Source organism: Vitis vinifera, chromosome 16 (assembly GCF_030704535.1).
Source record: "Vitis vinifera cultivar Pinot Noir 40024 chromosome 16, ASM3070453v1".
Taxonomy (NCBI): domain Eukaryota; kingdom Viridiplantae; phylum Streptophyta; class Magnoliopsida; order Vitales; family Vitaceae; genus Vitis; species Vitis vinifera.
In genome coordinates, this window is record NC_081820.1 from 20,423,439 (window position 1) to 20,441,368 (window position 17,930).

The window sequence follows — 17,930 nt, forward strand, 5'->3', positions numbered from 1 at the left end:
CTTTCTTACCCAACCGCCTTCAATTTTTTCTTATATTTTTATTTCTCTTTTTAGTTGCTTCAAAAAGGAAAAGATAATGATGATGGAAGTATTGTTTATCCATTAAATTTATCCTTCCCTCCTTTCTTAGGATTTCCGAAACAAAATCCATTTCCTTCATGCAAAGAAGAAAAAATGGAGGTTTGAAATGGAAATATAGAATCCAAGATAAGTTTCAGAGTCACTGTAAACTACCAATCCCCTGAAGCTCTCTTCCTTGTCAAGAAGAATCCCATATTGAGAAGACCTCATGTTCATCTTCTTCGCATACCCAATGACAGACACAAGTAGAGAGAATCCATCATTTTCATATCCTACAAACTCATATTGAAAGGACTTTTTTTCTTTTTCTATATATATATCGATATATATATATATATATATATAACAAAGAAGGGAAACAGCAGCGGCCCATGAACTTATTTCAGGCACCATCATGTGGCTGGGTCCTTTACATCAACCAAAAAGAAAAAGAAAAAGTATAGAAAAAAGAAGGGTTCTAGCTTCCTATGAGAATCGATTCTCCTTATAATACAACCTTGTAATCAAAAGGTATAAACTACCTCAGCAGCTTCCTCTGCTTTGAAGGAGTGATTTTGATGACAAGTCCAGGAAAGACATCATCTGGGTCATGGATATGTGGATTCTGCTCGACTATATACGGGTCTCCACACTTGTCGCTGATGGTGTGGAGGGTTTCTCCTTCTCCAACAACATAGATTTCATCACATGGCCGCGCCAGAAGTTGGTGCCCCTTCACCGACTCGTCTGTGGGGAGAGAAGAATACTCTCTGACAGAGGCCAAGAGGATTAAAGCCACCAGAATAACAGCACAGTAACACGAAGCAGCATCAGCTACTGCTACTGATGACCTTGAAAATCTGGGCTTGTGGAAAGACATATTGAAACAAGATGATCAAGCAGAAGGGGCCTGCCGTTTATATATATATATATACGAAAAGAAAAGGGAAAGAGGAAAGGAGAGAGAGATGGGTGTAGAAAAAACGGAAGAAATTTGGAGTTTATATGGGAAGAGAGAGAGAGAGAGAGAGAGAGAGAGAGAGAGGAAGGGAGAGAGGAGACTTTGGACGTATCGTTTGTGGGGAAGTTGGGTTCAACGACAGGCGGACGTGGCCTTGGGACTTAAGCTTGGAGTGATTACAAGACTCACCTTCCTTCCCACCCAATTGTCTCTGAAGGCTTTTGACGCGTGGATTCCGTATAATTCTTTTCTTTTAACTTCGAGATTTCATGTGTTTCTTGTTAGAGGTTTTCGGCTCAAAGTTTTAATGGCGCCATTCTATATATGACTAGTGGCCAAGGATCACCTCTTCAAATAGATTTAATATGACCATTATTTTGATCATTCTCAACGGTTTTGAACCCAAAAATGACCTCCAAACGTGGGTATTTGGACACTATTCCATGGGTCAAATACAATTTTTTTTAATAGAGTAAATTAATATATGCTATAATAAAAAATTTTAAAAAATAAGAATTATCCATTAAAATAAGTTTGATAGTGGTTTCTAGTGTTTCAAACATTTTTAATTTAAAAATACTTTTTAAAATTACTATCAAATCCGGTTTTATAAGTATATTATAATAATAGTTGCATTTTCCAACAAATTAAACTATTTTTTTTTTGTTCGAGAAGTTTTATTTTTTAGAATTGCTTATGTTACAATCTTCCTTGCAAAGTTTATTAACTAACTATAATAATTGAATATAAAAAAAATCTTCCTTGATTTTCCTTCCAAAATCCTTAATATAATATCACACTAAAATCAAGGATCAAAGCCCAAATCATGCCCAATTTGCCTAAACGTTGATGGAGGGATAATTATTTGTATTTGTTACGATTTAATATAAGATACATATGCATATTAATATATTATATCATGACACGTTTCAAAATTTTGGACCTCAAAACGTTGCTTCTAAAAATAAATTATCATTTTCAATATTCCATAGATTTCAATTCATGACATGGTTGATTAATGCTTTAATATTTTTAATCATTGCATTTACATTGATTGCCAAATTGCTTTTAGTGTCCTCCAATATTTTAATTAATTTACAGGGATCACTGTCTTTCCCCACTTATTTATTATATTTTTGCCTTCCAAATAACTAAGGTGCATGCAAATAAGGCTTAGAGGGTGCATGAGAACAAACACCAAGAAAAATTTTAAAAATGTTGAAGCTCAAAGAGACAAGAGCAAAACCCATTTCATAGACACAGTTTTACAAAAGGGTATATATGGGTTTTTTATTTGGAAATAGGGGAGAGAGAGAGAGAGAGAGAGAGAGAGATGGGGGTGGGTGGGGGGGGGGGGGGGGGGGGGGGGAGAGAGATTCTGAGTGAAAATGTTGAAGCTCAAATAGACAAAAGCATAACCCATTTCATGGACAGATTTTTGCAAAAGGGTATATGTGGGTTTTCTTGGAAATGGGGGAGAGAGAGACGGGGAGAGAGAGAGAGAGAGAGAGAGAGGTGATGGGGTTGCAACTTGTGTGGGGAAGTTGGAAATTGCGTGAAGAAATTGTGCCCTCCCCACACTCCACCTTTGAAAAATGTAACCATCAAAACACCCAAAACCGTCCAACTAATGCACAACCCAGAGAAATAGGGAAGGCTAGCTACTCTACAAACAACCAATTATGGGACCATATCGGCTTGCCGCTTGGGGTCTTCTGACCTTTTCCCCTTCTTGGCGTGCCTTAAAGTTGGCTGGACCAGCTGACTTAGCCATGCACTTCCATCTCATTTGCGACCCATCCAAGCTCTTGCACATCTAAAGAAAGAAAAATTCAACATCATTTTCAAATCGTGTAGACCACTGCAGATCAGAAGATGATTTTGGCATTTTGGAGGTGGGTTCATTGTCTTCAATCTTGGATATGGAAAGTTCATTGGGAGAGCCAAAAACGCTACTGTCGAGGCCGTTGACTTAAATGCCACCGCCCTGGCTCACAGGTAGTTCAGGGGATGTTGTCATCAAAGCTAACTGCTCTTAGTAGAACATGCATGAGAACAGGATTGAACTCTTCCCAACCCACAACATGTATCATGTATGTGATATCCCACATATTGGATGGTGAAAAAAATTATTCAGAAGCTATACATGTATTTACTTCTGCTAATCACTTAAACGAATTTTAAAACGGGTCATATATGTATCGACTTCTTTTTATCATGTAAACACATTTTAAATTATCCTTTAGACTTAAAATGAACAAAGATTACACGATTAGGAGTAGGTTATTACAAATAACATTAGAAGCAGGTGATTATAAATGATATAAGAGACTATCTTTTAACTCTTGTGCGGCTAATAAAAGATGTTTTATTTAATTAATCCTACTATTCTACCTTACAATCTTATAAGACACGATACGAATGTATTTACATGAAATGATTATGATATCTTATAAGCTCATTATGTAGATGCATTTTAAGCTTTAAGAGCCTTCTTGAACATATTGTCATGGAACATGTCATCCTAAAATTTGATTGATAACTTTTTTTTTTTCAAAAGTTGTACTCCTTTATAGGTGATAAGATTCGTGAATACGTATGCGGTTAAATTAATGGTTTTTCATTTAATCACAAAAGCATATGGAGGCATCAACTAATGAGTCCTTGGTTTGATCATTGATGCCGAGGCTGATTGTGATAATTACAAGTGCCCATCCAACTAGGAAGCACAATTGGTCTATGTTAGGCTTTTTATATCACTTAGCTAACCAAAGAAAGAACCGGAAAAATATATGTAGATAAATGTGAACCATGTCCTCATTATACCCATGCCTCAATCACCTTTACATTAATTAAGTGGAAAATGACACAAATATCACTGCCCCCTCTTCATATCCTTGGTGGCTTAAGCATCTTTATGAGGCATGCATATAGTAGATATCGAGGATATACGCATAAAATATTGGATACAGTGAGAGGGGACAAGTTTCTCCATATTAGCTTTATATGTTCAGCATGCCAAATAACAGTCCTAATCATGGCCAGAATCCTTTGAAGTAGTTAATGCATCTTTATTAACTAATTGCACTACTCTTTATATATTCTTGTCAAGTCTTATAAAGATTAATTAGTACACCAACCATGTTTCAACAATAATATTCCATGAGCAGTACTTTTGGCAAATCACATGAACCCTCTTCCAAGATTTTGAGCCTAAAGACATTTCAGGGTCCCATCAACGATGAAGTCAATGAATACTTTTACGTCTAGCTATCAACACACCCCACCCTAACCCTAATGATTACTACTTAAAACATGCTATTTTGTAGCTTGTAATTAGCTCTTTTAAACACCTTTGAGTAGTAATTATTACATTTTAACTCAATTGACATGTTAGGGACCCTTGCAATCATTTATAATCAAATTGTGTTAAGTTTTGGTGTTTTTAATAACTTTTTACTCACCAAAACAATTTAAGAATGAGGGAGAGTTGTATATAGTTCATGGCAAAGCTTTTGGAAGCTCAAATTCATGAAGAAACCAAGCTTTGGAACCTCATAGTCCTTTGCCTTAGTCGTTCAAAGTATGCAAGGAAAGAGCAATGGAGAGAGGAAAACAGAGTGAAGAAAACAGAGGATAGCAGCTACAGTCTTCCTTCGCACTTTTGGAGCACTTTCCGAAGTCCATTTTCTACATGCTATATACCATTTCAAAGCTCAGGAAGTCAAGAATCCAACACCTCAAACCGTGTACGATTTGGAGCTAAAATGAGGAAGATATGGCCTTCGAAAGACAACTGTATCAAGTTGAGGGACAATTTCGCACCTTGCAAAATTGGAACTTCAACATGCGAAATTTAAAGTGGATGGCAGCTGTGCAGTCGCGGTGAAGCCCAACATGAGAAAGTGATTTTGCAACTTGCGAACTTGGATCTCAACATGCGAAAGTGGATTCTAAGTTGCGAAATCAACTTGCGAAATTTTCGCAAGTCACCATGCAACGTGCGAAACTGGGATATTTGTGCACCGACTCTTTTTCTTCTGATATTTTGTGTCTAAATCTCCATTTTCTCCTTGTATTCAGTCACTCATGTAATTCCTTAGCTAGGAAGTATTCAAGGAAGGGTAAATTACCTTCCTATATAAACTCTCTTGTAAACACTTAAAAAACTCTCGCTAGGGAGCTTGTTCCAGGAGACCAACTTTTGTATAGTTTTGGAAGGAGAAATACAGAGCTCTCTTTGCTTTCCTTTTCTCTCTTCTATTTTCTCTTTTCTTGGAAGCCAAACAACCTCTGAGGATGTTTTCCTAGAGGATGAGAGGCTAAACCTTTAGTTTCTTGGAGTGAAGGAAGATAGGTGAAAAGTCCAGATGCAAAAGTGGAAAACTCTCGTGCATTAAATACAAGTAGTTGGAGTTCATAAATGGCTTTTAAATCTAAAGTTTTGCTTTAAATCCCTTAGAATCACTTTGAATGGCCAATACATGATAAGCTTTAGATCTCTATGGATACTTATTGCTAGATCCACATCAGACCATTAGTTATCATGTACGAGCCATTGGAAAGTGGGTCAAGGTGAAGACCCCTAGTGTCTAAAGCCATTAATGGAACTTGACTACCATTTCTATTTGACTTTTTATGGATTAAATCTTCATTGTTAAACCCATACCGGTTCGGGAAACAACCATCCTTTATGTTGTTGTCCCCAATACGAGGAGAAAAATCCGGAATTTCCCACTTTGCATTCTGAAATTGATCCTAGCAACCTTTAGCTCCGGGAGACTTTCTTTCTTCTATTTTTACCTAGTTCTATGTTAGTTTAGTTTCAAACACCATTTTCAAAACAAATTTTATTTTCTTTTAAACTTTAAGTTTTTGACAAAGGAAATTATCAGATTCAATTTATAATCTTGAGTCTATCACTGGTAGAGTGAAAACCCATCCCAGAGTTCGACCCTAGAGCTGTTATACTATAATAGCTTTGCTATGCTAGTATGAGGTCATAAGATTTATAAATATTTTTTTATTAAAATACCCAACTGGGCACAAATCACCTAACCTTTAGCAGATGGTTAACCCTCCGCATGATCCCAAGCATGCTACATTCCCCAATTTTGAAATCCTACAACCTATTTGAGCTTGGTATATATGACATATTCTGCAGTCGATTCATAGGTAATGTTGAGTAGTACCACCAACTTCTATGCTGAAATGTTAAGAAAAATCAAAGTACTTAACCAATTTTCAACTCATCCACCGAACTCTTCGAGTCATTTGGACCCATGCATACCCCATTTATCATTGTTGGTTAGTTAAGTAAATGTAATGAGCACTAATGATTAGCACGTACCCCATTAATTAAAGTTAGTGCCACACCAAACCGGCCCTGCACTTGAGCTTTACTGTGCATGACACTAAAAAGGCATAGCTTAAGTACTCTAAACTTTATGTAAGTTCAAAGCCGGTCCAATACAGATGCTTCTACAATTTAGACTAAGCAGTATCCGATATCTTATGTGACCAAACATGTTTATATGGTTTGGGCAAAATATATATATATATATATATATATATATGTTGCTTGTTTTCCTCGATCTCATCATATTCCAATTTAGGGTTTACCTTTTTTAATCAATGAAGTTCTACTTACTTCATGATTAACCAATCCATCAAGCTGATAATACTATATATATGGGGATTGGTAGCGAGAAGCAACCATGGGTCAATGGTTTCCGAATTCACGAGACAAAGTTGGTCAAGGTGCATGAATCAAATCAAAGGTTGATTTAGAGAAGTAATCAGCCACTTATTTTGATTAAGTTCAGAATTTTGGAGAAAGTAGGACAAAAAACCTAAGTCACAGAATAAAATTAGGGGAAAGAGGAAGAAGAATGGTGGCAAACGTGTTTTCATGTCACCATCTGTCATCATTGAATGCATTGAACACCAACAATAGTTTGTGGGAAATCTCAATCATCCGATGTCATAGCGTTAGTGTATTTGGAAGCTTATTTCGGCCACATTATTTGCTTCAAATGTCTATCATTTAGGACAGTGACGCATGGGATATGTGTCTTTATTCTGATTCTTCTATATTAAAATGACTGGTAACTGGCCCATTATATGGTCTAAGCCAAACCATATTTGGGATTAGTAATGGTTAGCATAGTTGACTTAGGAACAGACCCACCAAGGGCCTAGAAGGATCATGGTTTGACTTGGGTTCCTTTACTCCAACGCTCCTAGACCACCACCTACCACCACCACACCGCTACCACCACTCATAATTTTCACATCTTAAGACAGCAGTGGAGGGCTGGAGTTTAAATCTTATCAGAAAAATATATGTTGTAGGTCACCTACTCTTCTTGAAACAATTATTTGGGCCCTTCCATATGGTTTCTAGGTTTATTTTATTGGTTGTATGGCAAGCATACACATAGAGAATTGAACCTTGTGGTTCTGCCCACTTTGAATTAGTCATGGCTATATTGGATAGTTGAGCTAGGTGTGGACCAGACCAACACATTGGACTGAGAGCCACCCAGACGTCAGCCATAGGATTAACTGGCCTGGCCTAAACACTCCGGTATGAGCCCGGACCTTGCCCTATCAAGAAAATAGTGGATTTATATTATGAATAAGAAAAATATATGAGTTGCATAAATTAAATTATAGAGATGGAATCAAATTAAGCCCATTTTTGTTTGTTATTTTTGCTTATAGGTTCAGAAAACCCTCAATTATTTATTAAAAAAATGAGGGATTAAAAAGAAGGAACCTAATCTCAAAATATGTCCAAAAATTTTTAATTATTAAAAATATTAAACTATTTTATTTTGAAATATTTTTAGAAAAATCTCAATTATTTATTATTAAAAAATAAAATAAATAAAATAAAAAGTTAAGGCCTTGTTTGACAACTGTTTTTAAGAACAGTTTTATATTCTTAGAAAACACACTTTTGATGATTAGAAAAGTGTTTTCTATTTTCTATTCTTAAAAATTAAAAAAAAAATATGTTTTTAAAAAACATCTTTTAGCTGTTTTTAGTTATTTTCATTTACTTTTTTAAGGATTGTTAAAAAAAAATAATTATACAAACACATAGAGTAATAAAAAATAAAGCATTAAACAAAAAAAAATGTTTGAAAATATATTTATAAATATTTAAAATATGTTAAAAACATTTCAGGTTTCAACTAGACTAGACTTTTGTTTTACAAAACATCATAGGATAATTTTAAAAAACTATTTTTTAGTTTTTGAAAACAGTTACCAAAAATAGCCTAATTAACCTTTTTTTTTTTTCTCAAACTGAAAAAACTTTACTAAGAATTATCTTATTCAAAAATTATTTAGAACTTAGGGCTGGGAACATTCTCGTTATAAAAATTTACTTTTTTAAAAAAAAAATTTATGGCAATTTGAGAACATTTTCAAAATAGCTATCAAAAATAGTTTTTTAAAACAGTCTTAAAAAATAATTTTATAATATTTTATAAAATAAAAATTTATTTGAAATCTTAAAAGGTTTGTTTTTAAATAATTTTTGAAAATAACTTTTATATATGTTTTATTTTCAATTATTTCTTTAAAATAGTCTCGGTAAAACAATTGAAAATAATTTTTAAATATTTTTTTAAAAAAATAATTAATTCAAACAATAGTTTTGGAATGTGCCTAAAACAAACATTTTGTTTGATTAAAGGGCAAATTTCATCCAAAATTCTATACTCACATGTGAACTGTTAAAATAGTCAAGCCTTCAATAAAAAGGAAACTGTTTGGCTCTTCCACAGTGCATGGGATATTGAAAATCCACCAGAAAGAAAAAACGTTGATGGGCCGTATGCAAGGTTAGGCCCACCCACTGAAATCAGAATCGGTTTATTGTAGACCTGGAAAGCCCAGTTAATATAAGATTTTATGAGACCCTCGTTCATAAATCGCGACCCAAGTCACGTTGCCTGGTTCCGGGCGGGAGGTTACATCTATCCAAGATTTTTTATGATCCTCATTCAAATTTTCCCTCCATTTGTCTTCCATAATCATTCCAATTTCTCATGAAACTCGCGACGCCCAATACGCGTCTCTTCACGAGCTCTTCTATGGCCCCAAAATCAGGGCGAGTATCCAAGAATTCAATATCCACGGACACCAGTAAAGAGCTCCACGCACACCTCATAAGAACCCAATTGCACACTGACCCCTTTTTAATGTCTGATGTTATCAGATCGTATTCTCTATCATCCACAAATCTGCACAAAGCCCATCTCGTTTTTAATCAGATTGAATGTCCCACATTGGTTGTTTGGAACCATATGATCCGGGGTTTGTCACAAAGTGACCATCCAGTTGAAGCAATTCACATGTATACTCGTATGCATCACCAAGGAATAACTGGGAATAATCTGACTCTTATATTTCTTTTCAAGGCCTGTGCTCGGGTCTCGGATATTGTGTCTGGTCGAAAGATTCATGTTCATGCTCTGAAACTCGGGTTTGAGTCGTATCTTTTTGTTTCCAATGCTCTGATTCATATGTATGCAATGTGTGGTCAATTGGGTTTTGCGCAGAAAATGTTTGATGGAATGCTGGATAGGGATTTGGTTTCTTGGAACACTTTGATTTGTGGTTATAGTCAGTACAATAAATATAAGGAGGTGTTACGTCTTTTTGATGCTATGACAGCAGCAAATATAAAGGCTGATGCAGTGACTATGGTGAAGATTATTTTAGCTTGTAGCCATTTGGGTGATTGGGAGTTTGCTGATTCAATGGTGAAGTACATAAAGGAAAATAATCTTGAGATTGATGTTTACTTGGGAAACACTTTGATTGATATGTATGGGAGGCGTAGTTTAGCTGAATTGGCACAAGGAGTTTTTGATAGGATGCGGGAAAGGAATATTGTTTCTTGGAACGCCTTGGTCATGGGGCATGCAAAAGTGGGAAATTTAACTGCAGCTCGGAAGCTTTTTGATAACATGCCGAAGAGGGATGTGATCTCTTGGACCTCTATGATAACAGGTTACTCTCAAGCTAGCCAATTTTCAGATGCAGTGAAGCTTTTTCAAGAAATGATGGCAGCTAAGGTGAAACCTGATAAAGTTACAGTGGCTAGTGTGCTTTCAGCTTGTGCCCATCTAGGCAAGCTGGATGTGGGATGGGCTGTTCACCACTATATTCGCAGGCATGGTGTACAAGCAGATATTTATGTGGGGAACTCCTTAATAGATATGTACTGCAAATGTGGGATGGTAGAGAAGGCATTGGAAGTGTTTCACAGAATGAAAGATAAGGACTCTGTGTCATGGACTTCTGTCATTTCAGGCCTTGCTGTGAATGGTTTTGCGAATTCTGCACTTGACCTCTTCTCACAAATGTTGAGAGAAGGTGTTCAGCCAACCCATGGAACCTTTGTTGGGATTTTACTAGCTTGTGCCCATGCTGGGTTGGTGAATAAAGGTTTGGAATACTTTGAAAGTATGGAAAGTGTTCACGGATTAGTACCAGCTATGAAGCATTACGGGTGTGTGGTTGATCTCTTGAGCCGCTCAGGCAACATAGATAAGGCATATGAGTTCATAAAGAAAATGCCAATAGTTCCTGATGTTGTAGTATGGAGGATTTTGCTGAGTGCTTGTAAGCTTCATGGAAATGTTGTCCTAGCTGAGATTGCCACCAAGAGGCTTCTTGAATTGGATCCATGTGATAGTGGGAATTATGTTCTTCTATCTAATACCTATGCAGGGGTGGATAGATGGGATGATGCTATGAAAATGAGAGAGTTGATGGAGGATAGTGATGTGCAGAAGCCATCTGGGAGTAGTTCTATTGAAGTGGATGGCATGGTGTCAAATTACTCTCAAGAACCTGGTCTTCTCCAAGTTGAAACAAGGAATGATTTTACAGTATGTAAAAGTGCAGATATCCCTAAATCAATGCATGGCAGTTATAGGAAAATCAATATATGAACAATAGGTACAGACAATTAAAAATAAACTGTACCTTATATTGATACAGCTAGCATTGTCCACAAGATGATCCTATTTGGTACTTTATCCAAATATCATCCTTGTCAGAGTCTGATTTGCTTCTATGTGGGAATAGTCAGGCTTTTTGAAATTCACCTTTGCGTGGGTGAAATAAAGGTTGGTTAATGTTGCAGCTGAAAGTATAGTGGTCTTAGAATTCACCATGGCTTGCCTGATGTTGTGAAGCAACTTGATGAGGTGGTCTTGGCGCTTGGAATCAAAAGCTTATAGTGTAAACCCTAATGCAGCCTGAATTTTCTTTGTAACCCTAGAGACAGTTCTGTACACTTAGAAAGCTGTGAAAAGAGGCCCTTTACTTCTCTATGGTGATAAAGAAACTTAGTCTGTGGCAAGGCACAGCATCACGGGATGAGAACCCAGCCAGATATCAGCTTTCAGATTACTGACCAGATATTCTCAGATTGATTTATTCAAACCCCAAGCATTCTTTTGTTATGGGGATAAATGCTAACAAGCATCCTACATGGTAACTGTGCATTTTACAGAACTTGGGAGCCATGAACATTTTCAGGTGTCCAAACATGGTGCAGTGGTGGAGATTTTGATGACTGAAGAAATAGCAAGCGCCCTGACACATCGCAAGGGAAGTGAATGGCTTCATTATGGATCTTGAAGATCTCAAAGACAGTTTTTAAAGGTAAACAAGTAAACTTAACCATCTTCATTTTAACTTATGCGTTCAGTAGTTTTTCATGATATTGGATGATGATAGAATGTTATAAATATCAAAGGATGTGATTAAGCTGAAATCATATTGTTATATGATTGGTTTTCTTTTGCTAAAAGAATTCAAATGTTACTGCTCTGCTCTTTTCTCATTCATGCTTTCACCCTGAAGATTTTTTGGGAATGAAAAGAATGTTCATGCTTGTTTGGTTAGCAAGAATATGGAAAACATTTTGATGAAGGAAGAAGATAAATAACAACATAGCCTAGAATATTTTCATAGAAAAACATATCACCCCATGCAAATAGTTAAAAGAGAGAACAATAGTTTATTACTACATAATATCCTTCAACAATCATCCATGAGGATGATTGTTGTTTATTTACCATGTAGATTACTATCGGTCTCCACAAACAATAGATAGATGAAATCAAAAGCAGCAAGCCGGAAATCACTTCAACGCCTAGAAACATAGCCTGATCTCCATTTAGAGATTAAACATGACCTTGATAGCATTACCCCCACGAGCACTGGTTTCAAAGGCTTCCTCCACATCCTTCTGTGAGAAAGTAAACCTGTGGGTTATCAGGGGTTTAACATCAATCTTGCCACTCCTCAAAAACTCAAGGCAGAGCGGCCATGTGTTCCTATAGCGGAATATGCCAACAATATCGACCTCCCTGTTGCCCCAAAAGAAAAACCACAATTATTAAACATACAAAATCAAGCCCTAAACAAAAGTAGAAGCATAGGATAGAAAGAAGATGGAGGTCGATGTAACTCTGTTGGGGTGGGGGTGTGTGGGTTCTTCCCAAATTCAACACCCAGAAGTATGGTTGGTTTATCAATGGAACAGTGAAAGTAAAAGAAAACCATGGTTTAAAATCTGGACTGGACTGGTCGGTCCGGACTGCACTATCCTCCAGCTGCCGCCGCTGGACCCGGCGCCTATGAGGATGCTGTCAGTCCTCTGAATCACCGAATTGCAAAGTTGGAATATTGCATTTTATTTTTTTTATTAATATTTAATATTTTATCGTATATTGATTTATTGAATATTCATTATTTATTATTCATTTCTCATTAAATCAATTTAAATTTGAATCATTTCCACTTTACTTTATTTTTATTTTATATTGATTTTTAAAATTTCCTATATGAATTTAATTATTTTATTTTAATAATATATAAAATATATATTTTGAGATCACCGTTCCAGTGTTCAAATTGGATCGTTGATCAGAACCAATAACTTTTTGGGTTCTGAAAACATTGAGGAAAACGATCAAATATAGATGACAAACAGAGAAATCATAGATCAATTACCTGGCAGCAGCTGGAGTGAGAGGAACAGTCATCTCACTCTGGGCCAAACCCACAAGGCAAACTTTACCGCCTGCTCGAGTCGCGTTCAAAGCTGTTGACATGGTTTTGTTGAAGCCGACGCAATCAAAGCTCACATCAACTCCAGTAACCATTGTGCTTTGTATTTTTGCCACTTCTTCATCTAGATCCTTCAGAGGTCAAAACCAATAGTATTGTTAAATGGAAAGAAATGGAATCCCTTACCAAATGATAGATTTTCAAGGCACTAGATATATGTGGTAACTCCTGGTTCAACACCCCTGGTGCTTAGGCCTGGAATGAAGGAAATATACTTGGAAATAGTTAGACCAAACCTGAATATTCGTTGAAACCCGGATAATGTCGTCTGCGCCAAGATCTTTTGCAATAGCTAGTCGCTGATCATCTACGTCCACAAGGACAATCCTCGGCGCTCCAAAAGCACGAGCAGCCAGCATTGTGACAAGGCCGATGGGGCCTGATCCCATGATCAGTACGTTGGTCTCAGGGCCAACATTAGCACGGCGACAAGCATGGATGCCGACACTGAGCGGCTCACACATTGCTCCTTCCTCCAAGCTCACATTGTCAGGTAGCTTGAAACAAAGATTTGAAGGATGGACCACCTAGTACAAGAAAGAGCATATTGTCAAGGCCAGGCATCATCCCCAAATGGTCACTCCAAGCTAAAGGAAAACCCACATCAAAGAAGACCCAACAAACCATAAAAACTAAAAGCTCTGTTTTCAACAGAGCAATTACCTGGTTAGCTAGAGAACCATTGGTTGGAGGAGATCCAAAAAACTTCATTTCTCTGCATAGATTGTATTGACCATTCCTGCAAAGACTGCATCGGTTGCAGCTAATACCGGGCTCCAGAGCAACCCGGTCACCTGCTACAAGATTCTTCACTTCACTCCCAACTTCTTCTATGATGCCAGCACACTCATGCCCTATCACCATTGGCTTCTTCACAATGAAATTTGCGCACCTCATTGTCTGATAAGATTGAGAAAAAAGAAAAAGGAAAAAACCCTGAATTAGTCTTTGAGTCAAGAAGGTCTATAGTAGAAAGCAAATGAGAATTGCAGAGATGACTCCACCTTGAAGTGATGAACATCACTTCCACATATCCCTACAGCTTTGATCCTAACTTTGACATCATAAGGGCCTAAAACAACACAAAATTAAAGGGAAATTATGAAATGATACTTGAAAGAAATAAAACATAAAGGGAGGAAAAGGAATGATACCCAGAGAAGGGAGAATGTAGGGTTGAATCTTGAGGGTCTTGATGCCCAGAAGCCAAGCTGCCATGTTCTCCTCTCCATGCTCCTTGCCTGAAACAGCATCCTCAGAATTGCCTCCTTTCCCCATCTCTCTCCCCTGCTTTCACAACTCACACACAGAGAGCTCTGGACCCTCACTCTGAGCTTCTCACAGGCTTTATCCACCCAATGGAATCAATCCTTTTGGGTATACGTCCAATCACAGCCACAGCTTGTCAATTATTCTGATATCCTGTTGGCCCATGAGCTGCAATCAATACAACTTTTCCTTCTATAATTGTTTTTTCTTCAAATTTATCTCCCCGTAACAAAATGTCAGATTTTGTTTCCCTTCTTGTTTGAGCTAAAAGCTGTTTCCTCGTCATTTTCTCCTATTTCCACGTGTGACTTTTTCACAAGATTTTTTCTCAAATGTTAAGATACCATAATTCTTTATTCCACCTCCAAGATTATCCCACATTTGAAATTTATTTCAAATTAAATTTAGATAAATATGAAGCAATTTATTTGAAATTAAATTTGGATAATCGTTTCTAACGATGCCCATCGGATGGGGGTTCCAAATATTCTTTTCTAAATCTCAGTTCGTACCATTTTAATACGAATGTGTTTGCTTTTATTATATAGAGAACGTATTCAATACTAAATGTTGGACAATGGTCCCATCTCCCAACTACTCTGTCTTAAATGGCTCCTCCCCTTTGGATGGGTTTTTGCTATTCAAAAAATATTTTTCCATTGGGAGGATTAAAAATAAGTATCTCCAAACTGAATGACCTTCAAGCATGAAAATATTGGTTATTTAAAAACTATTTTTAAAAATAGATTTTAAAAACAGTTTTAAAAAAATTTTGTCTAATATTTTATAAAATAAAAATTTATTTAAAAATCTAAAATATTTTTAACTTGTTTTTAATATTTTTATATATTTTTTAAAAATAATTTTTATACCTCGTATTTTTATTTTTAATTATTCTATGTATTTATATAATAAAATTTTAAAATAATTAAAATAATATTTTATAAAAACACTTTATTTTTTATTTTAAAAATAAAAAATAAAAAATAATTTTTAATTATTAAATATGTTTTCCTAATTTTTTATTTTAAACAACAAATAACTGCTATAAAAAATAGTTACCATTGATAGTCATTCTATAAATAAAAAAATAAAAAATAAAAACTAAACTTAGTAAGAAATCTCTCTCTATTTGCCAAATAGGTGAATAAAAATTTTAAAATTTAGTTATTTACACAATGAATTTTGCTCCAAAATATACATACCTATAAAATTTGTACTTTTACCAAGTACTTGATAGATAATTTGTTAAACATCCCGAGTTTAAGACCAAAATAATATATTTATAAAAAAAAATGATAAGAATAGTATCCATTTGAAAATATTTGTCAAAGTAGTCTTCTTTATCCACGTAAGCATCCACATGGATTTTAGAGTTTAAGACCAAAATAATATATTTGTAAAAAAAAATGATAAGAATAGTATCCATTTGAAAATATTTGTCAAAGTAGTCTTCTTTATCCACGTAAGCATCCACATGGATTTTAAGTGTAAAGAACCACCGTTAGTGACTGTGGTTTTAGAACTTACAAAAATTTCCTTAAAACCACAGTTACAAACTGTGGTTTTACAATTTCTCTTAGAACCACAGTTACTAACTGCGGTTTTAAAAGAAGTTTCCTTAAAACCACAGTTACAAACTGTGGTTTTACAATTTCTCTTAGAACCACAGTTACTAACTGTGGTTTTACAATTATTTTTAATCCATTCCCATTTTAATGGTGTTATAATTTTAATATTATTTTTAAAATATTTTTTTTATCAAAACAACCATAAAACCACAGTTAGTAACTATGGTTTTACTAATGGTGTTGTAATTTTAATATTATTTTTAAAATAATTTTTATCAAAATAACCATAAAACCACAGTTAGTAACTGTGGTTTTACAATTATTTTCAATCCATATCTATTTTAATGGTGTTGTAATTTTAATATTATTTTTAAAATATTTTATCAAAATACCCATAAAACCACAGTTAGTAACTGTGGTTTTACAATTATTTTCAATCCGCATATATTTTAATGGTGTTGTAATTTTAATATTATTTTTAAAATATTTTTTTATCAAAATTACAATTATGTTGTAATTTTCACAAATATTTTTAAGGGGACTCATGTATAAAAAAGTATGGGATTTTAGAACTTTGCTTTTCACAAATTTTTTTGTTACGACTGTTTTAAATATGTATGTATATATATATATATATATATATATATATATATATATATATATATATATATTTTATCTTTATTTTTTCATATTTTCCTTGAAAATTTGAGAAAATAATTTGGTCTACATGCATTCCCATAAAAATTTATATATTTATAGTAAATAAAATATTTATTTGTTTTACAAATATTTTCACATATGAACTAAAGAAAATTATTTATTCATATTATTTTTAAATTTTAAAATAACTAAAGAAATTGTTTATATTATTTTAAAATTTTATCTTTTCATATGAAAATTAATGTCAGTGATTATGATTTTAGGTTATTTATTATTAAGTATGATTTGAACTTATGTCTGGGTTAAAATGTATAATTTTTTAATTATATGAAAGAAAAATAGGTAGTGGTTGTAATAATTTATTTAGTTAGAATTTATTTCATTTATACTTTAGGATGCATTTGAGTTTTATTTGTTTAAATTATCAAGGAAACATGTGAATAATATAACATCACTAATTTGAATAACTGTGGTTTTATGGTTGTTTTGATAAAAAAAATATTTTAAAAATAATATTAAAATTATAACACCATTAAAATGGGAACAAATTAAAAATAATTGTAAAGTTAGGAAATTGTAAAACCACAGTTTGTAACTGTGGTTTTAAGGAAACTTATTTTAAAACCGCAGTTAGTAACTGTGGTTCTAAGAGAAATTGTAAAACCACAGTTTGTAACTGTGGTTTTAAGGAAATTTTTGTAAGTTCTAAAACCACAGTTACCAACGGTGGTTCTTTACACTTAAAATCTATGTGGATGCTTACGTGGATAAAGAAGACTACTTTGACAAATATTTTCAAATGAATACTATTCTTATCATTTTTTTTTATAAATATATTATTTTGGTCTTAAACTCAAACATCCCCATCAAATATGTATTGACCCCTCCTCCCCACTTGCCCACCTACCCCCCTTGTTTTTCTTTTTTTCTTTTTTCTTTTTCTCTAATTTAAAAAAAAAAAATTTGAGGATGGCAATTAAGTGGAAAAGAATGAAAAGGAAAGAAAAGGAAAATAATAAAGATGTTATGTTGGGTTTTGATGAGTGTCGGTGGGTTGGAAAAAAAAAAGGGGAAATGTTATTTTCATGCCTAAATAGGGTGGGGGGTGGAAGTGAAGAAATTTTGCATTCTTATCTTTAACGGTAGCCAAATTAAATTTGGTGTGGTGATGTTATGGAAACAATCAACATAAGTTGACCCATCCCAACATCAACTACCCTGATGTAATTGTTATAATT

The 17,930-nt window shown here is 34.4% G+C and overlaps 3 protein-coding genes across 3 annotated transcripts; 1 reads left to right on the plus strand and 2 right to left on the minus strand.

The window, feature by feature from the left end:
- Window positions 1-364: 364 nt before the first annotated feature.
- Window positions 365-1,338, minus strand: LOC100255607 (uncharacterized). Its single transcript, XM_002270331.5, has one exon. The coding sequence runs from the start codon at window positions 938-940 to the stop codon at window positions 599-601; it is 342 nt and encodes a 113-aa protein (XP_002270367.1). The 5' UTR covers window positions 941-1,338; the 3' UTR covers window positions 365-598.
- A 7,550-nt stretch (window positions 1,339-8,888) lies between these two features.
- Window positions 8,889-11,124, plus strand: LOC100247077 (pentatricopeptide repeat-containing protein At2g22410, mitochondrial). The gene has a single exon (XM_010664238.3). The coding sequence runs from the start codon at window positions 9,088-9,090 to the stop codon at window positions 10,999-11,001; it is 1,914 nt and encodes a 637-aa protein (XP_010662540.1). The 5' UTR covers window positions 8,889-9,087; the 3' UTR covers window positions 11,002-11,124.
- Window positions 11,125-11,998: 874 nt separating this feature from the next.
- Window positions 11,999-14,708, minus strand: LOC100257330 (L-idonate 5-dehydrogenase). The gene is made up of 6 exons (XM_059743455.1): window positions 14,347-14,708; window positions 14,197-14,264; window positions 13,856-14,092; window positions 13,429-13,719; window positions 13,076-13,263; window positions 11,999-12,429 (listed from the first exon to the last, which is right to left on the minus strand). The coding sequence occupies exons 1-6, from the start codon at window positions 14,468-14,470 to the stop codon at window positions 12,237-12,239; spliced, it is 1,101 nt and encodes a 366-aa protein (XP_059599438.1). The 5' UTR covers window positions 14,471-14,708; the 3' UTR covers window positions 11,999-12,236.
- Window positions 14,709-17,930: the final 3,222 nt, after the last annotated feature.

Bases quoted from the DNA above. Each gene is read 5' to 3' on its own strand.
- LOC100257330 (XM_059743455.1), bottom strand. From the start codon at position 14,470: ATGGGGAAAGGAGGCAATTCTGAGGATGCTGTTTCAGGCAAGGAGCAT. The intron at 14,265-14,346 runs GTATCATTCCTT...GTGTTGTTTTAG, and splicing joins CTACATTCTCCCTTCTCTGG to GCCCTTATGATGTCAAAGTT. The intron at 13,720-13,855 runs GTAATTGCTCTG...TTCTTGTACTAG, and splicing joins ATGGTTCTCTAGCTAACCAG to GTGGTCCATCCTTCAAATCT.
- LOC100255607 (XM_002270331.5), bottom strand. From the start codon at position 940: ATGTCTTTCCACAAGCCCAGATTTTCAAGGTCATCAGTAGCAGTAGCT.
- LOC100247077 (XM_010664238.3), top strand. From the start codon at position 9,088: ATGAAACTCGCGACGCCCAATACGCGTCTCTTCACGAGCTCTTCTATG.